General features: G+C 36.9%; 1 protein-coding gene across 1 annotated transcript in view; it reads left to right on the top strand.

Annotated features, from left to right (window-relative positions):
- The window catches only part of LOC107715025 (plexin-A1-like), a 236,715-nt gene that overhangs the window by 179,246 nt on the left and 29,566 nt on the right, over nt 1-27,903 (top strand). The window contains exons 12-20 of the mRNA XM_016521060.1: nt 757-947; nt 8,104-8,255; nt 8,859-8,979; nt 9,908-10,044; nt 13,382-13,549; nt 19,938-20,031; nt 20,497-20,733; nt 21,308-21,451; nt 24,940-25,174. Of these exons, the coding sequence (XP_016376546.1) occupies nt 757-947; nt 8,104-8,255; nt 8,859-8,979; nt 9,908-10,044; nt 13,382-13,549; nt 19,938-20,031; nt 20,497-20,733; nt 21,308-21,451; nt 24,940-25,174 (1,479 nt within the window). The remainder of the gene's footprint in view (nt 1-756; nt 948-8,103; nt 8,256-8,858; nt 8,980-9,907; nt 10,045-13,381; nt 13,550-19,937; nt 20,032-20,496; nt 20,734-21,307; nt 21,452-24,939; nt 25,175-27,903) is intronic.

The raw sequence follows: 27,903 nt of genomic DNA, 5'->3' as shown, positions 1-27,903 counted from the left end.
CATCTGAAAGCTGAATAAATAAGCTTTCCATTGATGTATGGTTTGTTAGGGTAGGACAATATTTGGCAGAGATACTATTTGAAAATCTGAGTATCTGAAAATCTTGCATCTGAGGGTGCAAAAAAATCAAAATATTGAGAAAATCGCCTTTAAAGTTGTCCAAATTAAGTCCTTAGCAATGCATATTACTAATCAAAAATGAAGTTTTAATATATTTACGGTAGGAAATTTACAAAATCTCTTCATGGAACATGATCTTTACTTAATATCCTTATGATTCTTGGCATGATTTTTTTGCATTAAATTTGGCATGATTTTTGGCATAGAAAAAAAATCGATAATTTTGACCCATACAATGTATTGTTGGCTATTATATATATATATATATGACATTACCATCTGATACCGTTAGTTTACATTGGTGCTGCTTTTTCTGTTAATTAAACAAGCCACTTCTAAAGTTTTACATGATTTTACCACAGTAAAAGGGGTGTATTTAGGCTTATTGTGAGATGCAGGTGGATCACTGTAACTCACGCCTAAAACAGTGGCAACATCACATTTATTAAGTCTAATAATGATGATAAACACTTCTTCAGTCGAGTAATATAGTTCATTAGCTCAACTGTAGACGATTTATGGTTGCCAAGCAACTTGGCTCATTAATATAGAATTCATCTGATGTGTGGTCGCAGGTTTTGTCCTCTGCTCTGCGTGCTTATTTATCCCTGTCTTTATCTCTCTTTCTCTCGGCAGCGCACCTGTACAAGTGTTACGCCATGCGGGACAGCTGTGGGATGTGTTTGAAAGCGGATCCTCGGTTCGACTGCGGCTGGTGCGTGCAGGAGAAGAAGTGTTCTCTGAGACAGGAGTGTGCTCCTCCAGAGAGCATCTGGATGCACCCCAGCGCAGGAAACAGTCGCTGCGCGCACCCCAAAATCAACAAGGTAGCACCCGCTCCCATTCTGTCACACCCCATTTAACACATTCAGTATTTACAAGGCTGTCAAACACACTTTTTATTGTGTGAGCATTTAACAGGTGTTGTTTTTGCAGAGCAGTGTTGAAGGTTCTTCAGTGGCGCTTTGCATCTTATGTTCAGCAAAGAACCTATTAAGTAAATTTTTTTACTGTATTAGGTTTTTAAGTAGCTTTATGTTTCCTTTAAAGATTATTTTTACATTTGAGTACCTAAAATGTATACGTTATATACAATGTATGACATCTGTTAGAGGAAACAGAAGTCCTCCTGGGCACCATTGTGGTTTTGTTAAAAAAAAAAAACTATGGATTTTAAAGAAATAAAATGAATTATGCATTTGTGGCATAATGTTGATTTCCACAAAAAACAAAACAAGTTTTGTCCTTCAAAATCAAGGCTATGGTGAGGCACTTACAATGGAAGTGAATGGGTTCCAATTTTTGGAGCATGTAAAATCAAAAATGCAAAGCATCTATAAAAAAAATGTAAGCACTTACACTACTGTTCACAATTCAGTTAGATATTTAAAATGTTTTTTTTTTTAAGTCTCTTTTTCTCACCAAGGCTGCTTTTATTTGATCAGAAATACAGTACAGTATTATTGCGAAATATTATTGCAATTTTTAGCATCATTACTCCAGTCTTCAGTGTCAAATGATCCTTCAGAAATCCTTCTAATATGCTGATTTGCTGCACAAGAAACATTTTATATTATTATCAATGTTGAAAACAGTTTTGCTGCTTAATATTTTAGTGAAAACTGTGATACATTCTTTTCAGGATTCTCTGCTGAATAGAAGTTTAAAAAGAACAGCATTTATTTGAAATAGAAACCTTTTGTAACATTATACATGTCTTTACTGTCACTTTTGATCATGTCAATACATCCTTGCTAAATAAAAGTCTTTTCTTTCCAAAAAATAAAAGTAAAAAAAACTTACTGACTCCAAACTTTTGAACGGCAGTGTAACTTCACACAAACAGGTTATAATATAATATGATTAAGTTTTTAAACATGTATGATTTGGCCCCATTTACTTCTATTATAAGCTGTTGTAGGTTTAGTGTCATATTTACTAAACACCACTGTTTGTCACATATAAATTTAGTAGGTTTATTATAAAAGTTTTTTTGAACAAATTTGTGTTGTTTCCCTCTTGACGTCTCATCATAAAAGTCCATTCATAGAAGCCATACGTTTACTTCCTGTGTGCTAACGATGGTGTACTGTTTCTCAGTTTCTATAACACAGACGCTCTTCGTCTAAGAAAAGAAACAATAGACCTCCATTTTAGGTTTTCTACAGCAGCCGTGCCAAACAAATCTCTCGCTGTGCTTTTATTGCCGTGCAGCGGTGTATTGATGCTAATATACTGTGGTGTGCCAGTGCTGGCAGCTGGCAGTCTGTGAGACAGCGGTGTCTCTCAGTAAGATTAGCCCCTGATACTGGGTAATTGCCAGTGGCACAGTTGCTAATCCGTTAGCTCATGCCTGTCTCTCTGCTTACTTATCGCTCTATAACCAGAGCTGAAAGCTTGAATGAAGGAAGAGGTAGAGACAAAGAAAGGGAATGGTGTATGCTTGTTTTCAGTTCACATTGAATCAGCTGATCGGTTTGAACCGCCAAGTCTACTGATGTCATACGATAGCTTTATGTGAAGAACAAAGTCAATTTTAGTAGTCATCCACAGATTTTCCTCTCCAAAGTTGCTCTCAAATCAGATATTTGTTGTCTTTAGACACATGACATTAAGCATTGTAAATTCTATCGGTCTCGTGACCAAACATCATTGAAAACGGCGCCATGTTTGATTTAGAGTTACAGTGATGAAAATGAAGTTGTGAAAGACGGAAATACAATGCATTTAATATGTTCAAACCAACGGAACTCTGTAAAACAGTAATACGGGCTGTATTTCCTTCACAGACTCATTGTTGGGCATTTGTGGTATAGCTCTGATGTTATTAGAGGGAATAGTCTGTGAGACAGCGGTGTCTCTCAGTAAGATTAGCCCCTGATACTGGGTAATTGCCAGTGGCACAGTTGCTAATCCGTTAGCTCATGCCTGTCTCTCTGCTTACTTATCGCTCTATAACCAGAGCTGAAAGCTTGAATGAAGAAAGAGGTAGAGACAAAGGAAGGGAATGGTGTATGCTTGTTTTCAGTTCACATTGAATCAGCTGATCGGTTTGAACCGCCAAGTCTTCTGAAGTCATACGATAGCTTTATGTGAAGAACAAAGTCAATTTTAGTAGTCATCCACAGATTTTCCTCTCCAAAGTTGCTCTCAAATCAGATATTTGTTGTCTTTAGACACATGACATTAAGCATTGTAAATTCTATCGGTCTCGTGACCAAACATCATTGAAAACGGCGCCATGTTTGATTTAGAGTTACAGTGATGAAAATGAAGTTGTGAAAGACGGAAATACAATGCATTTAATATGTTCAAACCAACGGAACTCTGTAAAACAGTAACACGGGCTGTATTTCCTTCACAGACTCATTTTTGGGCATTTGTGGTATAGCTCTGATGTTATTAGAGGGAACACAGAAGGATAAAATATCCAAATATAACACTCGCCAAATGTGAGTAAAATTGTCTTTGTGCAGTAAATAAAAGGGAGTTGGTAGCCAGTTGGCCCAGTATTAGGCACTGTAGCAATCAATGGTTTAATTAAAATTTTGAGAATGATAATTTGATATTTAGCAATGCAAATCAAACCATCCGCTAAATAGTCAGTGGGGATATTTACCATCATTAGTTTACGTAGCATACTTAGGGTTTTATTCCTTCTGAACTTCATGTTTTTGTCAAGATATCAGTGTTAGTATTATTTAAATACTATTATAGTTTTTTTGATTTTGTATTTAATTTGTTACATTTTTTAGTAAGAATATACTTTTATTTTATAGCAATTTTGTTTTGTGCTTTTGACATTTTTATTTTAGTTTTAGTGATCCAGTTAGTCATTTTAGTACATTAACTTCAGTGTTTAAATGTTGTCTTGTTTAATTGAAATAACTTTAAGCTGGCGTTTTTCATCACATTTCAGCTTTTTTTTGCAATTAACAGTTAACTTTATTAAATTAATTTTAGTTAACAGTACAAATCATTTATTGGCCCAGAGCATTACGTTTATATATAATATCCTAACTCAAGTACTATTATGCTATCCCTATATATATTCTCGCAGTCTGTCCTTTCCTACCATGCTCATTCCCTTGCTTCTCCTCCATTCACGTCAGAGTCATGTGACTTAGTATATTAGCCTGTGGATAAGCTTCTAATTTCATTTGGAATAGAGTATTTAAAATGGGATTTTCTGTCTCTGTCTCCTCAGAGAGACCCCTGGGTATGTGTAGTAATTGAATTTGCTTTATGTCTGTCTTATTGTCTTCTGTTTTGCGTCTCAGTTGAAGCTGTCTGCTGACGTCAAAGTTGTGCTCTTTTATTCTAAGGGCCATAGAAGTTTATAATACCTGGAGAGAGCTAGACGTTAGCTTTCCCATTCATCTCAATGGCAGTTACCATAAGTTTGGCAACATACCGAGTAGAGAAAACCTTACAATCATGGGGAAAATACCTTTCTAAGCTGCTCCCTAGTTCTTGTTTTTCCCAAAATGCACCTCTTTGGCATCGATATCGCATTAGCTTGCTCAGAGTGTAGATTTTCTCCATTTCTAATTACAGCAGAGGAAAACGCACCTAACCGGGGGCAACAGCAAGGTTTCTTCTAGCAAACAACCTTCTCTTTATCTTGGATTTTCTCTCTCTGTCACACACACACACCCTTATCACACCTCTGTCAACAGTAAGCAGCTCTGATAAGCTTTGACACTGAAATATGTAAAATATACATGATGTTCTGCCTTGTTTTTCATGCAGCGAGATTAAGTCAGACAGGCAACGAGAGGCGGTAGGCCTCTGATTGGATGATTCGGTTTGCGTTCTCCTCATGTAGGTAACAAATGAAAATAATCTTAAGCCTCACGTTCCTTTAGGGAGACGGACTTCTGCTGCCGCCCATCCAAGTCTGGCCATGATTGGACACCACCAAGCTACATGTAAAACAACCCCTCTGAAACCAATTACAGGCCGCTTTCCCCTCCTTGTTTCGTTATGATGTATTCTTTATTGGCATCGCTCTGTACAAAAAGCCAATTTTTGACTCTATGGTCTACACGAGGCTCTAAGATTGGCTTAGGGGGAGAGGGATTTGAGAACATATGCTACAAACTAGCAATATTGGATGGGAAAATAGGGAAAAAAGGAAGCAAATTAGGGCCCCGGAAAGCTACATAGCTGAAGCGACAGATATGGCAGAACTTTGATGCATTTTTCCATTCTTCAGCAGATTGGTGGAGGCTCTATAAATAGGAGGTTTTCTGGGTGAAATCCCAAGTGAAGCTGTTGTACCCGTAAGCAAAGACACTTAACCTCAATTACATCAGGAAGCATGCAGCTGTAGACGTACGGAAAAGGGGGTGCCAGACAGAGCTGTGTTGCATGTCTGGCTGAACAGCGCAAGTAGATGTTTCAACCAGTGGAATTTGACTGCAATTTGTCGCCAACTGTTTTTTTTTTCATGCTGCATTTCTGTGTTTGCCAAAAGATGAAAGACACCTTGCTGATGAAGATCAGGGAAAGACTGACAAACAGACAGACAGCAGACAAATGCAACATCAGGAAAGCGTTAAGCCTCACATACCGTGCAGGTGGCTTGTGGGCGGATGGGATCTGGAAGACGGGGGTCTTCAGACGCCCCAATCTGCCTCTATTCTTTTCACCCGCCGTCTTTTCTGAGTCCTCCCACTCTCCCGCCATTGTCATCCTCCCACCTATTGGCGGAGGGCTGGGGGAATACGACATACAAACAGTAATAATCTCGCCACTGGAAACCGGCAGGAGGCTTCATGCATTCTGGTGCACTTTAATCTCAGTAATTGCATATATTTTTTGAAATGTATCGTTACCCAGAGCTGATAATGAAGGGAGATTTACTTAACTGTGTATAATTTAACAAGGTCCTGGGGGAGAACGTGTGTGTATATTAGTGTTCTCCCACTTGTGTTGAGAGATATTATTTTTATCTATCATTTCACTCTTAAGGCTGATTTAATTAGAAACGTATAATTTTTTTTTTTTACGTAATAAAAGACATCTAATTTAGGTTAATTTTGCTGTAATCCCGAGCGACAGGATTCAGTCCAAATTCTGTGATTTTCAGGTCAAGACAACTGTATTACAGTACATGCTCTATCAAAACAGCTTGGATTTAATTTAGCTTCTCAGGCTGTTGTATTGACATTGCAGTGTGGACTGAGGCATTATAACTGTACTGACCGGTTCCTGGGGTTACTGGAGTTTTGCGAGGCCAGACTTGCATTATGTCGGCTCTACATTGCAGCTTATTTTGATCAATATGTGAAGGAACCAGCCTGTGCTGTTTATGGAATTTGGCGAATCCAGTGAATTGTTGTTTCTTAAAAGTGCTCATTGTATCAATACTCCCAGCCTTGTTCCAGGCATAAGGAAGTTGCGTGTAGTCAGTCAAGCCAATCTGAGTTGGCCAGCTCTTGCCAGTTATATATGCAACAGGTTTGTACACCATTCAGAACTGAATTGAAAATGCCTCTCACATTCCAACTTTGAATTCAAGAATGTGGAATTAAAATTACTTGAATTTCAAAGAAATACATATACCATTTACCATTTTATGGTAAATGCTTGTTTGACAAACCAGGATAAAGAAAGGTAAAAAATTTAAAAGCCTGGTGGTTGCATGGATGAATGGATGGTTGATACTACTAATAATAGATATATACATAGATAAACAATTATTTTATTTTATTTGGTTTGCTGTTTTATGTCAGTTAAATCTTCTGCTCTATTTTATTTTATTTTATTTTATTTTATTGTTTTATGCACCAAAATGAAAAACATGTAACTTCCCAGAAAACTGTGTTGAATTTCTTTCAATTTAATTTTCCTGCCATTCCAGATCAAATTCTACTTCGTCTTTCTGTGTTGTGTGGCCAGTTTAATTTAGATTCCAGTTGAAAGGGAATTATTTTTCAGTTGTCAGTGTGGCTGAGGCACTATCAAAATTAAAAACAGAATTTCATTGCAAATATTCTGATTTCACACTTGTTAAATATATGGTTTGCTATGCTACATAATTTTCCACAAAGGGGTCCCCCAAGGCTCTATTCTAGGCTGCCATTCCAGATCAAATTCTACTTCGTCTTTCTGTGTTGTGTGGCCAGTTTAATTTAGATTCCAGTTGAAAGGGAATTATTTTTCAGTTGTCAGTGTGGCTGAGGCACTATCAAAATTAAAAACAGAATTTCATTGCAAATATTCTAATTTCACACTTGTTGAATATATGGTTTGCTATGCTACATAATTTTCCACAAAGGGGTCCCCCAAGGCTCTATTCTAGACCCCCAGCCATTGTGGCAGTGATGCAGTCGAGGCCTGGCTCCAGGTTTCTGTGGAGACCTTGTGGTCGGGAGATCAGGCGTACAGAGTACCTGTAATTACCTCATGATGGCTGTTACGGGGCGCCGTCCTGCTGTTACCACTGCACATCATTCACCATATTTGTTTTGTCATGCCATACCTGTCCTCGTTACGGAGAATAATCCAGCTAAATAAATCACATTATCCTACTGCCTTGCGCCATACGGCTCTGAAGCGTGGATCCGGGAGCCTGGGTAATAAGTTTCAATTAGAGGATGGATGGAGGGAGGGTTGGAGGGAGGTGTCTCACCAAGCCCAGCATCAGGGGCTTCTGCTCCCATGCGCCAAGGGGTGATTTGTCTCCATTAAAATGCAAGGCATCTAAGTTTGTGTTGTAACTGCGAGACTATAAGGAGGTACAGGGTTCAATGCCAAGACCTATCCACTGACCAGAGGTCCATTATATGTTCTATATGTTTAAAAAAAAATTTGCCCAGACATTTTTTTTTCTACATTTCCTGGTCTTGTTGTCTGCTCTTCTGCCCATCATGACACTAAGTCCAAAAAGAAAATGTGGTTTGTTGTATAATGGTCAGTTAAATCTCCTCCTCTATCTCTAGTCAAACTAATGTCTCTATTTTCCTCATTGTACAGCTGTTTCCGGAGACCGGTCCACGGCAAGGCGGAACCAGTCTCACCATCACCGGAGAGAACCTGGGTCTGCAGTTTAGAGACATTATGACAGGCGTTCGGCTGGGAAAAGTACCCTGTGTTCCTATTGAAGAGGAATATGTTAGTGCGGAAAGGTGGGTAAAACAGTTTTGTGGCTTCAATTTGTCTGTCCTGTTTAATACTGTGAATCTGCTTTGAAACAATCGCTATTGTATAAAGCACATAAAAAAGTGACTTGACTTGATTACCGCCATATTTAGTTTTTGGCAGAAATGAAAATGAGGCTTTGAGGAATAGAAATACAGTGTGTTCTGTGCATTCTACTGTTGTTTAACAACATGTCAATTGTTCAGAAGATCTATAGGTCTATAACACTCTTACGTTTCACTGTATAATCTGTCAAACTCAGTCCACAGAGTGCATTTTTAATACATTGTTAGTTCTGGTTACTGATTATTCTTTCAGCATAAGTGTCTAGTAGTTCCATTTAACACATTTTACCACATCTAAATCAAGAATCCTTGCAGTGCAGAAATCAGTGTAGAAAATGCAGAAAAAAGTCTTCCATCTGGGCCGACTAATAAATCAGACACAGATTAATTATAGTAATAATATTTACTTGTGCTGTATCATATAAATCCATCCATTCACCTTCGTCCCCTTGAGGACTTTGGTAACTTAGCGGTGCTGTTAATCACAAACCCTAAAGAGGATTCCAACGTTTTTCTCTTCTGCAGGATTGTGTGTCTGCTGAATGATGCCACAGGATACCGCGTACAGGAAGCCCAGGTGGAGGTGTGCGTGAGAGACTGCCTGGCTGACTACAGAGCCCTCTCACCCAGGGCTTTCACCTTTGTGGTGAGTGTCTAAGATTTTGGAGACACTTAATCCTACAGATACATTCAGATCTGCCTGTCTTTTGGATAATTTAAATGCAAATTGGATGCATATAATTCCAAACTTGTGTATAAATGCACTACCTTTATTTCTAACATTCTATTAATCAGCTTTGCCATTACAGGAATAAATGACATTTTAAAATGATACATTTAAAATTAAAATTATTTTCACCTTCAAAATGATGTATGATTTGTTGAAATCAGACAAAAAATGCCTGAACTACACCCGTTTGAAGTCGATGAAGTCAGCAAAGTCAATTCTGAGAAAAATCGAGTTACAATTTTCTAAAGGTTCCAAAGAAAAATCACTTAGCAACGTTGCATTGTTTCCTCCACTTCCTTTCTCAGTAATAATTACTATATTAATAAATCACAATATAGACATTTTTTTTAATTTTATCTTGGTGTATTGCATATTCAAATATTCATACAGCAAAATATACTGGAGACCATCAAATTTTAGTGAAAATCATCAAAATCGCTGGCGGTGGCTGGCAACTTTTTTCAAAAATGCTGGCGGGGAAAGAGTTAAAAGTAAAAACAGATGCAAAAAAAACAACAACAGTAGAAGAAATATAAGAAAGAAACAAATAATGCATTACTCTTTTTTTTATTTTACATCTAACCAAAAGCATTAAAATAAGAAAAACTAATAATAAAATGCAAAAATCACTTCAGTGGGCTATGGGGCGAACATAAGAGACTTCTTTTAAAAACTTTACAAATTTTTTCCAACCCAAAACTTATGAACGGTAGTATGTATATCAGTATTGAATGAGGTTCTACTTGCAAAGAGTTTGTGGCTTTATACATTTTAATAAAAATGTTTGCAGTAAGATGCCAATAACAAACAATGTGCTTCTTCAATATGTAATTTTCTTCCTTAGACGCCGTACTTTACACGTGTTCAGCCCGTTCAGGGACCTCTTTCAGGGGGAACCAGAATCACTATTGAAGGAAACCATCTCAATGCTGGCAGCTCTGTTGTGGTCAACATTGGGCGCCACCTTTGTCACTTTAAAAAGTAATGCTTTTCTTTATCTCATGTTTATCTTTTTGTTGGTGCCATTGTTTAGCAGTTTCCCAATACTGAAAAGGAAACTCTAAATTGTGAGATATAAACTTGCAATTGTGAGAAAAAAGTGAAGTGGAAAAATAAATCACAATTTTGAGATGTAAAATCAGAATTCTGAGAAAAAAAGTCAAAATTGTAATATGTATATACTCATTACGAATTTATAACTGGAAATTCCCTGGAAAAAAGGCAAAATTGCAAGATGTAAACTCACAATTGCAAGTTTATAAATGGAAGTTTTTAGGAGAAAAGTCAAAATTGCAAGATGTAAACACAATTACAAGTGTATAACTGGAAATTCTGTGGAAAAAGGCAAAATTTCAAGATGTAAACTCACAATTGCAAGTTTATAAATGGAAGTTTTTAGGAGAAAAGTAAAAATTGCAAGATGTAAACACAATTACAAGTGTATAACTGGAAATTCTGAGAAAAAAAAGTAAAAATGGCAAGATGTAAACTCACAATTACGAGTTTATAACTGGAAATTCTGTGGAAAAAGGCAAAATTGCAAGATGTAAACTCACAATTACGAGTTTATAACTGGAAATTTCTTTGAAAAAGAAGTCAGAATAGCAAGATGTAAACTCGCAGTTACAAGTTTATAACTGAAAATTCTGAGGGAAAAAAGTCCAAATTGCAAGATGTAAACTCACAGTTATGAGTTTAGAAATCACAATTGCGAGATATAAACTTGCAACTTATATCTAAAAAGTTATAATTGTGAAATATTAACTTGAACTTGCAAGAAAAAAATCTGATTTGTGAGGTAAGTCACAATTATCTTTTTTTTTAATTCCGTAGCAGGAACAAGCTTCCATAGTTTAATAATAAGGCAAAAGCCCCAAACTATGAAAAAAGCATACCGTTGTCTGTTTGGCTGCCCTTCTGTCTGTCTTGTTATCGTTTTATCCCTCCATCTGTCTGGCTTTCTTTCTAACTTTGTGTTTCTGTCTGTCATATAGTTTCTGTTTGTTTGTTTGACTGTTTTATATGTTCCATAGGCTCTGTGCCAGTCGTTTTGATGGTTAGCCTGTTGGCTGTTTTGGTGTAGCATTTGCCAACATACAGTCTCCACTCGCTTGTTAATGTGGTCCTTTTTCTCTCTCGCTCTCTCTGCTTATTCGTCTGCCAAGTTGTCTCCCTCTGTCTTTATCTGTATCCTTCCAAAAAGCTGTCTTCCGACTTCTCACCTTAGCACGTCCACCTGTCATTCCGTCAGTCAAAACGCCCAGGCCCGTTTTTTTTTTTTACCCCTCGGCGTGTATCTACAGAATAAAGAGACACTTTGAAGGCAAGAACATCAGCCACGTTATGGCACAGGCGGTCCCGGTCGATTGTGCGCTTCCGTTTGTGGACGGGGACAGTGAATGAGTGTTCCTGCCGTCCGCCTGTCTATCTGTAGCACCAGACCGCTCTGCATTGCAGCGGAGAATAAAAACATTGTCTCGCTGCCAAGTCTCAGACATGAGAGAGGGAGAGAATGAGGATTACCGTGGTTCTCGCTGACTGAGACGTCAGCCACACCTGGTCTCAGAGCCAGGGTTCACTTCAGAGAGAAAGTCCACTTCCTGTTAACCCATTGTGCGAGAGTGTTAAAGGGATAGTTCACTCAAAAATGAATGTTCTCTCATCATTTACTCACCCTCACGTTGTTCCAAATCCAAACCTGTATTTCTTGTGTGGAACATAAAAAGAGACATTTTGAATAATGTTCACGATGCTCACTTCAGTGAAATGAAAATGGATGGAGGTCGAAGTAGATTCATGCCCCAAAATAGCCACAATTAAAGGAATTGTCCACCCCAAAATTAAAAATTGGTCATCATTTACTCACCCACGTTGTTCTAAATCTATATGACTCTCTTTCTAGTACAGAACACAAAAGGAGACATTTTGAAGAACGTTCACACTGCTTGCTTTAACACAAAGTCGATGGAGAATAGGAGTGTTCATGGCCTAGAAATCAATCAAACAATTAAAGGGATAGTCCACCCAAAAATTCAAATTCTGTCTTTATTTACTAACCCTCATGTCTTTCTAAACCTGTTTGACTTCCTTGTGTGACTTTCATTCTTCTGCTCTGAAACACATGAGAGACATTTTTCAAAATAACAACTTTTATAAAGACAGAAAACCAAACATTTTGGAACAACAGTAGGGTGAGTAAATGATGACTGAATTTTTGCCTAGACTGTTCCTTTAAAGGATTATAAAAGTCGGTGCCGATAGCCTTGTGGGCAGTGCGCTGACATACAGCGCTGTTGCGCTACGGACGTCCCGAGTTCGAATCTCGACTCGAGGACCTTTCCCGATCCCGGCCCGCTCTCTCTTCCACTTTGCTTCCTGTCAGCTCTGATCTGTCCTATCATAATAAAGGCAAAAACACCAAAAACAAATCTTTAAAAAAATAATTATAAAAGTAGCACGTACGACATTTGCATTATATTTTAATCCATAAAATATCATTGTATGAGGACCAGTCTAAATTTTAATTAATTATTCACTGAAAGTAATAACAAGCACCTATTGCACTTTCATTGCATGGAAAAGAGCAGCTTGGACATTTTGTAAAACATCTGCTTTTGTTTTGCGGAAGAGAGTCAAACAGGTTTCAAAAGACATGAGATCTTCATTTTCAACTCAAACATCCCTTTCATATGCTTTGCTTCTTTTTTAATGTGTGTTTTGTGTCTTCCATTCATAATATCCAGTGAATTCATATTCAAATTTATTCTACATGTCTGTAATTCAAATTACATATTTAAAATGCAAAATCTCTAAAAAAATATCCCAAAGCAATGATTGCGTTTTGCACTTCATTCCGTTGAATGTCTGTATATTTTACCTTTGAGGACATTTCTGGCTTATCCACTCCACAACTCGCACTCTTCCATCTTTTTTCTTTTTATTTTTTGTTTGTGACAACCACCTTGTCAAAATATGTGCAGTCTTCAGAGGATTTCTGGGGTGTGCATCTTGAAAAACGTTCCCATGGCAACGTGCTAAGGGGACGTGCATGGAGATTGCAGGCACGTCTCCAGTACAGGAGGAGAGAGTAAAGCAGACAGACAGACAAAAACAGAGCCCAGTTCTTTGAAACCCATATGGTTGTTAACACAAATGATGGAGCTTCATCAAACATACTTAACTCTGAGTACAGAATCTGTGTCATGATGAAATAGGAATGTGATGACATGCTTACACGGCACATGCTCTGATTGTGATGAGAATGACAGTAAACATTTCAGTTGCTCTTTCTCTAACACACCTTCCTCCATGACTGTAGGCGGAGCTCTAAAGAGATCGTGTGCGTGACCCCAGCCGGCGTGAATGCAGGAAGCACTCCAGTTATGGTGGACATTGACTCTGCTGAGCTGAGGAACCCTGAGGTGAAGTTTAACTACACAGAGGACCCCACCATCCTGAAGATAGACCCGGACTGGAGCATTGCTAGGTAGGCGACACAACTGTTACATGGCCCATTGTTTGAGTTGTTAAAATTGAAACATTGTGACTTCAGAATAGAATGGAAGCCTGACTACAATGTTGTTTTGTTGGAACCATGGTCTAGAGGTTTGTTTATGTGCCCTAATACATTGAGCAGTGGGCAATCATGGAGGAAACACGAGTTTGAATCTGTTTCCTGATCATCTCCGCTTTATTCCTTCATTGTCCTACATCTTTAAAAAAAATACTTTTGTTTGTTTGTTTGTTTTATACTTTTTGTTTTTATGAAGATGGAGAAAAATGTTTCGGTAACTTTAAGGTAATTTTAAGTAGCACACATGAAATTTATTTTAACTATATTGTAGATTTAAGGCCCGTATAAATCAAAGATGGTAACTCTAACAATAATGATAACTATAAAGTTTTAATAATCATTCAAATCCGAGATAAAAAAACGAGAATAGGGATGGTCACACCACAATTATAACGATAATGACATAGAGGAACAATATCTTTATGATTACTTTACTTCACGTTTAAAAAATGTGTTTGCTTTTATTTTTGTAGTGGCATTGTGGTTAGCATATGTGCTCCAAAACATAGTGTTATGGTGCTCATGTGGTCGTCATGGGTTCAAATCTGGCCCACTTTGCATCCCAGTTCACCTGTCATAATTTTCTGTCATCTTTCTACTTTCTCTCTTAATAAAAATGGCAAAAAAAAAACAAAAAAACATAGCAATTCCTTCTACCTCGCTGAAGGAAGTTGGAACAACAAAGAAGTAATAAAAATCAATACGAAGTCATTTGTTTAACACTTTCTCTTGACACATGAGCAGAACTCATTAAGAGGTTGAAAAATGAGATTCTATTAGGCGTCGCTCTAGAGTCGCTCCCTTCACGCCATCAGACGTCTGCACCTGCGAGCAGACCTGCTGTCAGGTGATGTTTTTGCAGCTTTCCAGGGAGGAGCAGCGATTTGCACTAAAGCATGTCTGGTCTGTCGGTGTCGGGGGTGAAATAAAAACAACAAGTCTATAGAAACACCATCAGCGGTGTCAGATGGGGCAGGCAGGATGGAGCACTTATCACCTGCAACTTCACTGCTCCTGCGGGTTATAGAGCGAGCTCTTTAAAAGCCTGTAGATGAAAAGAAGCTCTCAACACTCCCTCTCTTTCTTGCTCCTTCTCTCTTTCTATCACTCACTTTATTATTTACCTTTGTGTGGTGTCAGCGGTACGCTCTCGGAGAGCAAAAAGGTGAAAAATGTAAAGCTATATAGCGAAGCTATTGACTTTATGCACTTAGCAGGCATCTGTGTATAACAATTGTTAGTTTTTTATGCTTTTAAAGCGGTATTTGAATGACTTCTGATGTTTCGTCCAGGTTATGTTCCTAGTTTCGTGTAACCAGACCGGTGACTAAACAGAATAAGGTCTGGTTTGGTTTATGATGCAAATCCTCAGACAACATACAAAACTACCACATTTTGCTATAAGTTTGATTGCAACATATAATCATTACTGTTAATAGTGTTCACCGTCTGTTTGATTACATGACATTAACTAACTGCTTCATTTTTACCATACATTTCTGGTGTATTGACATCAACTTGAGATAGTCACCACTGATAAGCTATTACTAAATATAATGGAGAAACTTAAATTTTCTGTAAAGCTGCTTTGCAACAATTTGCATCGTGAAAAGCACTATACAAATAAACTTAAATTTAATTGGTTTACATTACGGCTTAATAGCAGCCAAAAAATCCTCTTTTAGAAAGAAAGAGATTGTCTAAACATCAACACAGTGATATATTTAATTTGGCACAAAATGGTATATAAGTATTGTGTTGTAGTACTGTGTGCATGTAGACACGTGTATGAAGTGCTGTGTGAAAAAGTTATATATATATATATATATTATTGTAGAATTCCGTCCTGTAATATTGTTTCTTATCTGTACTATATATATATATATATATATATATATACAGTTTTATGCACAAGTTTGGGCACCCCTCTGAGGCTGCATAATAATTTGCTCTGTCTTTTTAAGAAAAGATTGTAGTGATTTGCCAGTCATTTTTTAGAGAAAGCTGGATAATGTGATGTTTTTCAGACAAAAATTCTTAGTGTAGCAGTTTTGAGGAGTATGAAATAAAATCAAATGTAAAAAATAGTGAGTGCAAAAGTTTGGCCACCCTTTCAATTGTGGTGATTCGAATACCTGTAGTCACTTAATGCTGATTGATTGGGACTCAAAATTTATTTGAATGGCTCAACGAACATTAGACTGAAAACACAGGTGCAACCAATCATGAAAAAGGGTATTCAAGGTAGCTAATTGCTAGTTGTGCTTCTCTTTGATTCTCTACTGGAAACATGGGAGCAGCATGGGAACCTCAAAAGAACTCCCTAAAGACTTAAAAACTAGGATAATTCATCAATATCAATTAGAAGGATACAAACAGTTATCACAAAGATTTAAGGTCTCTGTCTCCACAGTCAGAAATATAGTTAGAAAATGGAGGGCCACAGGAACAGTCCTTGTGAAGGAAAGATGTGGTAGGCCGAGAAAAATATCTGAAAGGCAAAGGCGAAGAATGGTTAGAATGGTCACAGACAAACCACAGACCACCTCCAAAGCGTATAAGAACATCTTGCTGCTGATGGTGTCGTTGTACATCGTTCCACAGTCCAGCGTACTTTGTACAAAGCACAGCTCAATGGAAGGGTGATGCGGAAAAAGCCTTTTCTGCGTACTGCCAACATGCAGAGTCGTTTGAGGTATGCAAAGGCTCATCTGGACAAGCCAGAATTATTTTGGAATAATGTGCTGTGGACAGATGAAACTAAGATAGAGTTATTTGGTCACAACCAAAAGCGCTTTGCATGGCGGAAAACGAACACAGCATTCCAGGAGAATAACCTGCTCCCTACTGTAAAATTTGGTGGAGGATCCATCATGCTATGGGGCTGTGTGGCAAGCACAGGTACTGGAAACATTGTCAAAGTTGAGGGTCGCATGGATTCCACCCAGTATCAGCAGTGTTGTGTGTACAGAAGAATTCTTTAACATTACTCATCTTTACATTGACTTCTATAAAATATATATGAAACAATTCAATTACAATTATATTACATACATTTTTGACTTAATTTTTGTCAAAATGTTTGTTTCATGTATTGAAAATATTTGTTTTTATATTTAAAAATGATTTTATGTATACTAATTTTATAATGATATGTATGAAGTGCCAAACAGGAAATGATATAAAATCTGAATATATAAATGTAAATTGTGAATATATAGTGAATCTGAATATATTAGTACATGTACAAGTACATGTTTAGAATTTACATTTATATTAAGACTTAAAACTATATATTCAGATGTACTTCTATATATTCATAATTTACATTTTTATATTACAATTTGTATCTATATATTCAGATTTATAACTATATATTCGGATTTACGTTTATATAGCAGATTTATAACTATATATCCTGAATTATATATATATATATATATATTCAGATTTATAAATATATATTTTGATTTACTTCTATATATTCAGACTTATAACTATATATTCAGATTTACTTTTCATATATTCATAATTTACGTTTATATATTCAGATTTTATATAATTATTTCCTGTTTAGCGCTTCATAGATATGGTCTATTTTAAATTTGTGTGTGTGTGTGGCATTATATTTGAGTTTGATTGAAGAAGTTCCTGGCTTTTTTCTCTACTCACATAAGAGTTGTGAGTCGGTTATGTCACGACACACACTTACTCACAACTGTGTGTCTGCGTGATTGTGTGTTTTGTTGCTGACCCAGGCCGCCACAGTCAAGCGTGCACTCTCTCCACCAAGCCCTGCTTTGAACGGGGCCATTATCCCCCAGGAGTGTGTATCGTGGTACCTTTCCCCCCTCCATCTGCTTCAGAAAAACAAACGCACACACTCAGGGATCAAAGCAGTACCGGAAATGACTGTGCCTGTGCAGAAGTCGCCCCTAGCTTGAACAGACATAACTGGAACCCAAATGTTGTGGCCCCAGAGCCTGTTAGTGTGCGCCGACTGAAGCTGTATTGATTTGAGCTGAAAATGCCCTTCAGGGCCACGGCGCAGCAGGTGTCACAGAGGCAAACATGCAGAGACATCAGCGGCGGTACGGTGCGAGACTCAAACTCACAGACTGCCTATGTTAACAAGCTTGTGAACACAATACGTCAGTATAGGGAACCCTAGGCAAATTAGTATCTTGAAACGATTTTGTGTTCGGTAAGCCTAAAAAACGGGCTGAAGGTACATATAGCATAATCAAATAAAGATTGATGCCAAGAGATCAAAAGTTAGGACAAACCAGAAATAAACCAAGAAAGGTCAGGCCCAAAACTAGCTATGCTAGTAGGGGAGCGCGGGGCACAAAGTAACGCGGGGTAAGTTGTAACACACGTGGTTTAAATATTTCCACACATGCTAGCATAACCAAATTTACAGCATTTACTAGTTACTATATCAACATTATATAGAGAAATAAAAGTGCGCCAAAATTCAAAAGTCTTTTGAAGATATCGCTGGAAATTTATTTTACCATAGTAAAATTATATATCTGGCTTAAGTAAATTTCTGCTATTATTTTCATCTCCAATCTGTTATTTATCAGTTTAAATTGTTTTTTAATGCTTCGCTAACTATCAGAAGACAGTACCCGGTTTTAAATTCTAGTTGCGCAGATGGGGTATGTTGTAACACTGCGTTACAATGTGCCCTGCCGTGCTTTTCTATGACATTAGCGATGTAATTCACACTATTTACTTTAATACATTTTAATGATAAACGACGAGAAACAGGTGAATATAGACTGACAGTCAATGTTTAATGTTTAGAAATTATTATTTCAAGACATGTTAAGCATTTTGACTCGTTTATGTGGGCCGTCTCAAGCATGGTTGCAATGTGTTCATTGTCAAACTCCAAAATCAGATTATTTTTAATTCTTAAAAAACGCCATTATTTTATTTGAAATAAATAATTATTTTATTTTATTGACAAAATATTTTAGTTTGTCTTGTATATTTTTTTCATTCGATCAGATAACATTTTAAGCTGTTATATGGTCATGTTACAACGTGCCCCTCAGATGTTACAATGTACCCCACCTACGGGGCATGTTGTCACATTTCACTTCCAATTTTTGAGGGTAAATAAAGAAAAACGTATACACTATAATTATGAAACAAAGCGACATATTTGTACTAGAGAAGTGTGAAATTACTGTGGATAAAAAAATTATACTCTGAACCCCATGTGGATTTACACAATTTGAGAAAGTCAAAAAATGTTACTTTGTGCCCCGCTCTCCCCTACATATAGTTGAAATAAGTTGAACTGTTGACATATTTTCAGCTAGCACATCTGGTTTAATGTCATTTGTAAGGTGTCCTCTTGAGTACTGAGGTCGGTTGCTGCCACAGTAATACAATAAGAGGGCTGCATGCTTGCAATACATCAAGTGTACAGTTGCATACTTGCAAGCATTGTGACTGGAATGAGATATCTTTTCAGATAGTGGTAGGCAGAGGATCTATTTGTAGGCAGTGTGTCCTTTTTCTTGTTTCTCTGAAGCTTGTACCTGAGTTAAGAGGGATTTTTCACTGAGACAGACAGAGAAAAGAGAGACTGAAAGAACTCCACACATACAGTGTGCTGTGAATGAGCAGGTTTCCAAAAACATGGTAAGACAAGCCGAGCTCTAGGGTTAACAGATTTCCTATTGAAACAGGAAGTTGGGACAGGGCAAAGTTTTTCTAAATAGCCAGTAGCATTTTGTTTACATCACAGCCTGGCAAATTGTACTTGAAATATCACAATTGATTAAAAAGAGGCATGTACATTTGCGGGAGGGATATTCTCAGTCTAGATGTAGATTTCTACCCCCCAAAAATCTCTCATTTAAAAGCATTTTTGGCCAGAGTTGAATGAATTTTAAATAAGTACAGAAGTGCGCTAGCATATAGTTAGCCTTGAAGCTAACAGAAGCTGACTGAAAGCTATAAAACTCTTTTTGATTTGATGGGCTCTGTGAATATCATCTAATCTGTTACGACTTATGAAATGGGTGCCGCATATGTAGAGGTAGAACGTCTTTAAACGCCCGGCTCTTCATGAAAATCCTTTTTGTGTCTCATCGCCAAAAGTGATTATGGGATATATTACCTCTGCTCTGTTTTGCCTCCCTTTGGGATAAAAAAGCTTGATAGACTGATATTTCTTCAGATTTCAAGGCCAAGTGTTGAGCTAGACTGTATGATTGGGTTATTGTGCGAGATCTGTACCCATCATGTTTCGATGATGACTTCCTGTTTCTCTTCCCAGCGGTGGGACTCTGCTGACGATCAGCGGCACCAATCTGGCCACCATTAAAGAGCCCAAGATCCGCGCCAAGTACGGCTCTGCCGAGTCCTTCCATGTACGTATCCTGTTTCCTTGTCCTTTCCTGACATCTCTAGGCTCTTCCATACTTTTTTCTAATGTTCATCTCACAAAAGCTTCCACGTGTTCCTCTGCCACTGTGTTGCTTAAAGGACTCTGTAACAGCGACACACAATTCTAACCAGCATTTTTATCTTGAGAAAGGTCACAGAAGTGTCTCTGTCACTTTTTGTTATTTTCTGTTTAAACATTTTTTTCTCGCAGTCTCAGAGTTTAAATTACCTCTGTGTTCCTCATAATCACATTAACAAAATGTTTTAATGTAGCATTAGAATTATCTGACATGCCTTCTGCTATTACAAAACATAATTTGTGTCCCATTTAATTGTAATTCGGGTCAACCAATTAAACATTTTTATCAAATTAATTACACAAAATATGTAATGCAAATAATGTTTTGTATTAATATTCAGTTTTGTCACTGTTTTCCTATTCTACTCAGAACTGCACGGTTTTCAACAACTCTGTTATGGTCTGTCTGGCCCCGTCTCTGGCTGATTCGGATAGAGGCTTCGCTGAGACTGGCAGCGGACCGGATGAGATCGGCTTCTACATGGATAACGTCCACGCCCTTGTGGTCGTCAACGAGAGCTTCAGCTACTACCCGGACCCCGTCTTTGAACCCCTCAGTCCCACAGGCATTCTGGAGCTCAAACCAACGTCGCCCCTTATCCTGAAGGTACACATCACTTGCTTCAAGCGGTTGATGGATTTGTGGTTATTGATGTGAGGTTTATGTGGCCAATTGGAGTTTGCGTCATTTGCTGATCACGTTGCCGCTTCTCCTGCCCATATTTTCCTTTCCTGAATAAAAGCTGCAAAAGGATACCGCAAAGTGGCTACAGTAATAACTAGAAACTGTCCAACTCTCCATACGTACCACTTCTTCTTCATCCCTTCGTTTATAAACTTCAAAATGCTGATCACTATAAATGCAAATCTAAAATTATAACCTTACATTTATTTTTATATCATATATATAATGTAATTCCATATATATTAAATATTATACTTTCACATAAATTACTTGTTGCCAACAAATATTGTTTTCTTTTATATTGTTTATTGCAATAGTATTTTTTGATGGAAATGATAGTTATTAGCATAGTTGATGCTTTTAAATGTTACATGACAAAGCCCTGTTGAGAATCATGAGGAAAACATGATTTATGTTAAAACAATTCATGTTAGTTATATTTTATTGTTTCTTTTCATATCTGATGATATCTTTTTCTATTGTGTTGTCATTACAGGGTCGTAATTTGATTCCTGTCGCTCCCGGTAACTCCAGACTTAACTACACAGTGTTTATTGGAGAGACGCCGTGCATTCTGACGCTCTCTGAGACCCAGTTGCTGTGCGAGTGGCCCAACCTCACCGGACAGCACAAAGTGACGGTATGTACTTAGCTATTGGTGCTTTGCTGCTGTTCATCAACATTTCTTTTTCCCGTCCCTTCTGTCCATGTGGCCGCAGAGCATTCCGAGAGTATTCTGTTTATCTCCTTTGAGGAGATCAGTCGCAGGATATGTTCATATCTGTTCAAGCCTCTGGGGTTTTCTTTGCTTTTTAAAAATCAATATCTGCATGACCTTTACGTGTCCAAGGTTATGTGATGGTAAATTTAATTCAGACAAAAAGAGACCATTACTATTATCTTGAAAACCCATTCCAGCATCTTAAAGGAATATTTTAGATATCTATAGACATTCTATAAACATTTACGCTGCCAACATTTTCACTGTTGCAACACAAAACATTTTGATTATTTAAATGTGTGATTTCACAGTTTTTATTTTTTTATTATAAATGTATCATTTTCATATGTAGTGTAATTTATTTTTAATATTAATTACATTTTCTATTGTATATTTTATAGTGTGTGTGTGTGAAGACACATACAAATATAATAATACACAAATGTAATATAAACTGTTTTATATTTTTTTTATTTTAAAGTATAAAATGTTTATTTGCAGTAATAATGTAGAAAATTCTGAACTTTAATGAATATTTTTGTGTAAACACAAATACACATAAACGCATGAATTACTTAAATTCATGTTAGTTATATTTTATTGTTTCTTTTCATATCTGATGATATCTTTTTCTATTGTGTTGTCATTACAGGGTCGTAATTTGATTCCTGTCGCTCCCGGTAACTCCAGACTTAACTACACAGTGTTTATTGGAGAGACGCCGTGCATTCTGACGCTCTCTGAGACCCAGTTGCTGTGCGAGTGGCCCAACCTCACCGGACAGCACAAAGTGACGGTATGTACTTAGATCCTCAAGTTCACACTGACCAAATGTCAAAAGATTGGAAATGACAACTCACAGCCAGGAATGAACTTAACACCAACCGAATGCCCCGCTGAAGGAAAATGTCTTGAAAGGACACTCTTTATCTCGCCGCAGCATGTCATTCGTTGTGATGGCTCTAAAAGCGAAATGCTCCGAGAAGAAAAATATTTATGCCTGTTTTCTGCATTCGTATTCTTTTTGTCACAAATATCACATTGAATTCTGAGAAATTGTGTGAAATATATGTTTGTACAAATGCTCTTTGAAAAATGCTGGTTCAAAAATAGACGTGTCTCTTTGCGTTGCCTTCCCGTGTGGCACTCAGAGGCGAGGCCGGGGAGACGCAGACACAGCTGTGCTCTTGTCCCATGTACAGTGACCTACTTATGGGCCGCCCTTGGTGCATTGGATCACGTCTGGCAGCTCTCAGTGTGTGTGATTTCTGTATCTTTTGGCCTGTATGTGAGAATTAGAGAATGTGTGTGTATACATGTGTGATGATGTGAGTGTGTTCGTCACACAGCTGTGCATTGACCACCGCGACCCCTGTTAGAGAGAGTCTCTCTAGGAGATTTTGCATGACTGTGATCTTTGACCCCATGCCTTCACAGGGGTCCCTGTAGTTTTGCAGACAGCACACAATGCCTGCGGTGCAGTACATACGCTCACGTAATGTCTCACTGGAGTTCCAAATATTTATGTTAGCGCTGTTTGCTAAAGCATTTTACTGTATTTCTACACCTCTAACCCGATGTAATGAACTTTGTGCATGATTTGTTTTTACATGAATGATACCTCACATTGTGTGAGTTGTTGAAGAGGGGTGGGATTTATTTATTTTTTTTATTAACTATGATAAGTCGTTACTGGAATTTACGTTCAGGTCAGACACAGGTTAATTGCTTTATAAAATGTATTAATAATTAATTATACTAAATGTATATTTTAAATTGATATATATAAGTGCTTGTCCTTGATTTTCATCTACTGGATGATAAAATGGACAAAATATCTCATAGACGTTTTAATCGAAATTATGCCCTGTAAGCAGTTCTGGGTAGTCCATTACTGATTCTAATTTACATGACGCGTTGTTATTAACAATGAATTAATGCATTCATTGTTATTAACAATGTTATGAACAATAATGAATTGTTATGAAGTGCATTAAACATTATATTACATCAAAGTTTCCCATACTGGGGTTTGTGAGTTTAATGAAAAGCTAATAATGAATTAAATCATGAAAATGTACAATTTAAATAAATCTTTTTAAAATGACAATTATTAAAATAAAATACTTAATAAAAAATAGGAAATGTTATACCTGTTTACCTGCATGTCATGTGACCATGTGAATAATATGTAATCATGTAAACAATAAAAGTAAAAAAGTAACTGCAGTCTGATTATGAGTATTTTAAAATGTAATGTAATCTAATAACAAATAATTAAAGGATCAGTTCACTTCCAGAATTAAAATTTGATAATTTACTCACCCCATGTCATCCAAGATGTTCATTTCTTTCTTTCTTAAGTCAAAAAGAAATGAAGATTTTTGAGGAAAACATTCCAGGATTTGTCTCCATATTGTGGACTTCAATGGGAGCCAATGGGTTGAAGGTCCTAATTGCAGTTTCAATGCAGCTTCAAAGGGCTCTACACATTCCCAGATGAGGAATAAGGGTCTTATCTAGCGAAATTCTGTCAATATGGGGTGCTGTGTGTACATTAATGAGGAAAAAAAATTAACTTAAATGATTTTAGCAAATGGCTGCAATATAACAAAGAGTGAAAAATTTAAGGGGGTCTGAATACTTTCCGTACCCACTGTATATACTTTTAACCACAAATGCTCATCTTGCACTAGCTCTGTGACGCTTGTCTGCGACTTCGAGCATTATGTAATCATATTGGGAAGGTCACGTGTGACGTAGGTATATATACTTTGTTTTCAAACTAATCCTTTAATTTTTAGAACCTGATTACATAATCAAGGTTACATGCAATCAGGTTACATGCAATCAGTTCAGTACCGCATCTAAGATATCATACAGATTTTGCAAGGGCTAAGCAGTGCCATATCATATTGTTGGTAGGTTTTATTAGATAAACATCCTCACAGTTTCTTTAGAAAAAATAAATGATCTTCATCTGATTGGTTTTAAACGTTTAACTGTTCTGTTGTACAAACATGTTTATGGTTAAAACAAACACCTTGACACTGTGTGGACTGATTTTTGCCAAGATAGAGCTATGTAAACAATCACACGGTTCCTTGTTAAATTTTCAATTTTCGAAATACAAGCTTGAAATGATCCAGTAATAATAGGACATTTCAAGCTAAATGGGTTTTCAATCTCTTAGCTTGTCTCACAAATGTGATTGGCTCATAAAGTTTTAATTTGGGTCTTTGTTTAAAGCTGCTGTTGCATTCTTGACGCAAAAAGCTGATTCTCACAAATGAATTGCCACAACAAAATTACGAATGCTAATCGCGGCTATTTGCAGATCGCAGACCAGTACACAAGATTTGCTTCCTGCACCTCGATGAGCCAGGTCTCCTGTGCCTCTGTTACAGATCCGGGCAGGAGGGTTCGAATATTCCCCCGGCACGCTGCAGATCTACTCCGACAGCCTTCTCACCCTGCCTGCTATCATCGGGATCGGAGGAGGTGGAGGCCTCCTGCTGCTGGTCATCATCGCGGTGCTTATCGCTTACAAGCGCAAGTCCCGCGACGCAGACCGCACCCTCAAAAGACTCCAGCTGCAAATGGACAACCTGGAGTCTAGAGTCGCTCTCGAGTGCAAAGAAGGTGAGATGAATTATTAGTAAGTCATATATCGTTTATGGCTTGCACCGACTGGTCAGTATGTTCACAAACTGTATCCTAGTGCAGCTGCGTGTTACTCTTTTTAACAAGCTGTCAATCAATTACATTGTTTAACCACATTAATTGTGTGATTTTAAGTTATTGTGGTATTTATGGACTGGTCAGACACAGGCTAATTGCTTTGTTAAGATCATCTGTAATTGTTTATAATGAATTAACATTAATTATATATATAGGGGTAGGGTGTAACGGTACACAAACATGATGGTTCGGTATGTACCTCGGTTTTGATGTCACGGTTCGGTATGATTTCGGTACAGCAGGAGGGAAAAAACTAAACATTAATTGCATTTTTTTTTATTTAACAATGGTTTACTGAACAAACTGCTCTTTCTTTGAATAAATTAAATTATAATAAAAATTTTATTATGGATAAAAATGAATTAATAATTGAGTGATTACGTGAGGGGTGATATGTTCATTCATGTATATTTCGCTTTAAAAACTAGTAATAAAGTACTAGTAATCACGCTCCACGCTGCCCTCAAAACTGAGGCGTTAGAATACGTCGACATGTCACGCCACATCAAAGAGCGTCAAAACGCCATTTATTGTCTGAATTTCCAAAATAAATGCAACGATTTGTTTGGTACACATATGCGTACCGAACCGTAAGACCTGTACCGAACATTTTCGGTATGAATACGTGTACCGTTACACCCCTAAAATATGCATATATATATATATATATATATACACGCACACACATACATACATTTTTTATATAATTTTTTATATAAAATAGAAAAAAAAATTATATACATAAATTGATATAAAATATGAATATATTTTTGACATTTATTTTTTTACTTTTGGAAAAAATTATTCAAAAATTACAAATAAAATTTTATGTTACAAAAAATATAAATGGTAAATTATATATATATATATAATTTTGTAACATATAAAAGCTTTTACTCCCTAACTGTTTCTGCCTATACATTTATGAATGTTTTATATAAAAGGCACATTCTGTGATAAACGTCCACATTACAGAACGTGGATTTCTTATAGAATTTAAATTGCTGTTGAAGTGAAACCTGCAGGTGTACTATCAAGCTCCACATTAACGTCTTTCCAATCTCTTGTCGCCATGGTGTCACCATTATGGTTGTTAGCATGTCTTGGTAACAGGTTGGTGTTAGTGGGCTGCGCTGTTATGGCATTCCGTCTTCCGCCCAGTTTGAAATGCAGTTTCCATATGCCGTAAAGGCTCCCAATGCCACACTCTACCTGGTCTCGTAAAGATGCACCGGGTCTAATTGGCCATTATCTTAGAACTGTTGGCCCTCCTGATCACAACCCTGTCAGAAGGATGAAAAAGCATGGTGTGGCTAGCTAGCTAACAAACAGTCTTATTCACTGCAAAGGGGGAGATGGCTGAATGGCAGAGGGAGAATGATGAAAGAAATTTACTTCTTGGCAAATGGGTGAAGGAACTGGTAGGCATTGATTAGCTGTCACGTTCTTTAGCCCTGATTCTCACTGATTGGCCGACTGCCTTCATTAGTGGACAACCTGAACGGTTTGTTATCGCAATGCCATTCAATCTGCGCATCAATATTTGATTTGGATCATATGCGCTGACATTATTTACAACCTTAGTAAAATATATATGACCTTAGCTTGGTTATTTCTCATTTGGGCTGAGATTAAATTTGCTTGGTAATGACCTGAAGCTCTCAAACCCGTGGTCTGTCCAACCCAGGGTCAGATAATGGGCTGCAAAATGGTTAATCTCACAAAACCTGTCAAGAAGTGTCATATTTTATGCCAAATAATGTTTTTGGATAAAGAAAGGTTTGTTTTGTTACATATTTTATAAAATATTTTAATGGTAATATTTTAATAAAATACATTACAATAAAATCAGTTATATTTAGCATATTTTACATAATTACTGCATTAGAGCAATGAAAATCAGCATTGGAGCAGAACAAGTTTTTTTTGGAACCACTGAAGAAACATAATGGTCCAAAAATGGTTTTTGTTTTTTATTATAGCTATATAAACTTCCAATTAAATATAATTGTTCTTTTGATTTTTAGGCTTAATAAGTCTCTTATATGACATTTTCTCGCAAATTTTATTGAGTGTCAACCTCCTCTAAATGCTTGAAACCAGTGATCCCACCACAGCAGTCAGATAATGGGCTACAGAAGTGTGAATATCAAGAAATCGCATCAAGAAATGTCATATTTTACACCAAAATCACAAGAAAAAAATAATAGTGTTTTGTATAAAGAAAGGTTATTTTATAACCACTAAAAATGTTTAATAGTAATATAAATAAACTATGATTTGCACATTTTCTTCCCAAATTCTCATTACCAACATGTAAAAAAGGTTCTCATACTCCCATAAAAAAAAAAACTATTTATATAAGCAATATCAAACGAGTAGCAGTGCTATATGAAAACTCTTAAAACTGCATTCCGTGACAAAAAACAGTATTATTTATAAAAATGATAGTGGATTTGGACGTCCACCATGACACTCGCTGTGAGAAATACTGCAAGCGGAGTGATACAAACGGTGAAATGGTTGGAGTTCTGAATTACAAGAATATCGCACTCTTATCAGCCAATCAGATTCGAGGACCAGAAAGAAATACACACATATATATATATATATATATATATATATATATA

This window comes from Sinocyclocheilus rhinocerous, unplaced genomic scaffold (genome assembly GCF_001515625.1).
Source record: "Sinocyclocheilus rhinocerous isolate Xijiao unplaced genomic scaffold, SAMN03320098_v1.1 scaffold28, whole genome shotgun sequence".
Classification (NCBI taxonomy): domain Eukaryota; kingdom Metazoa; phylum Chordata; class Actinopteri; order Cypriniformes; family Cyprinidae; genus Sinocyclocheilus; species Sinocyclocheilus rhinocerous.
This window is presented reverse-complemented; position numbering and strand designations above follow the sequence as displayed.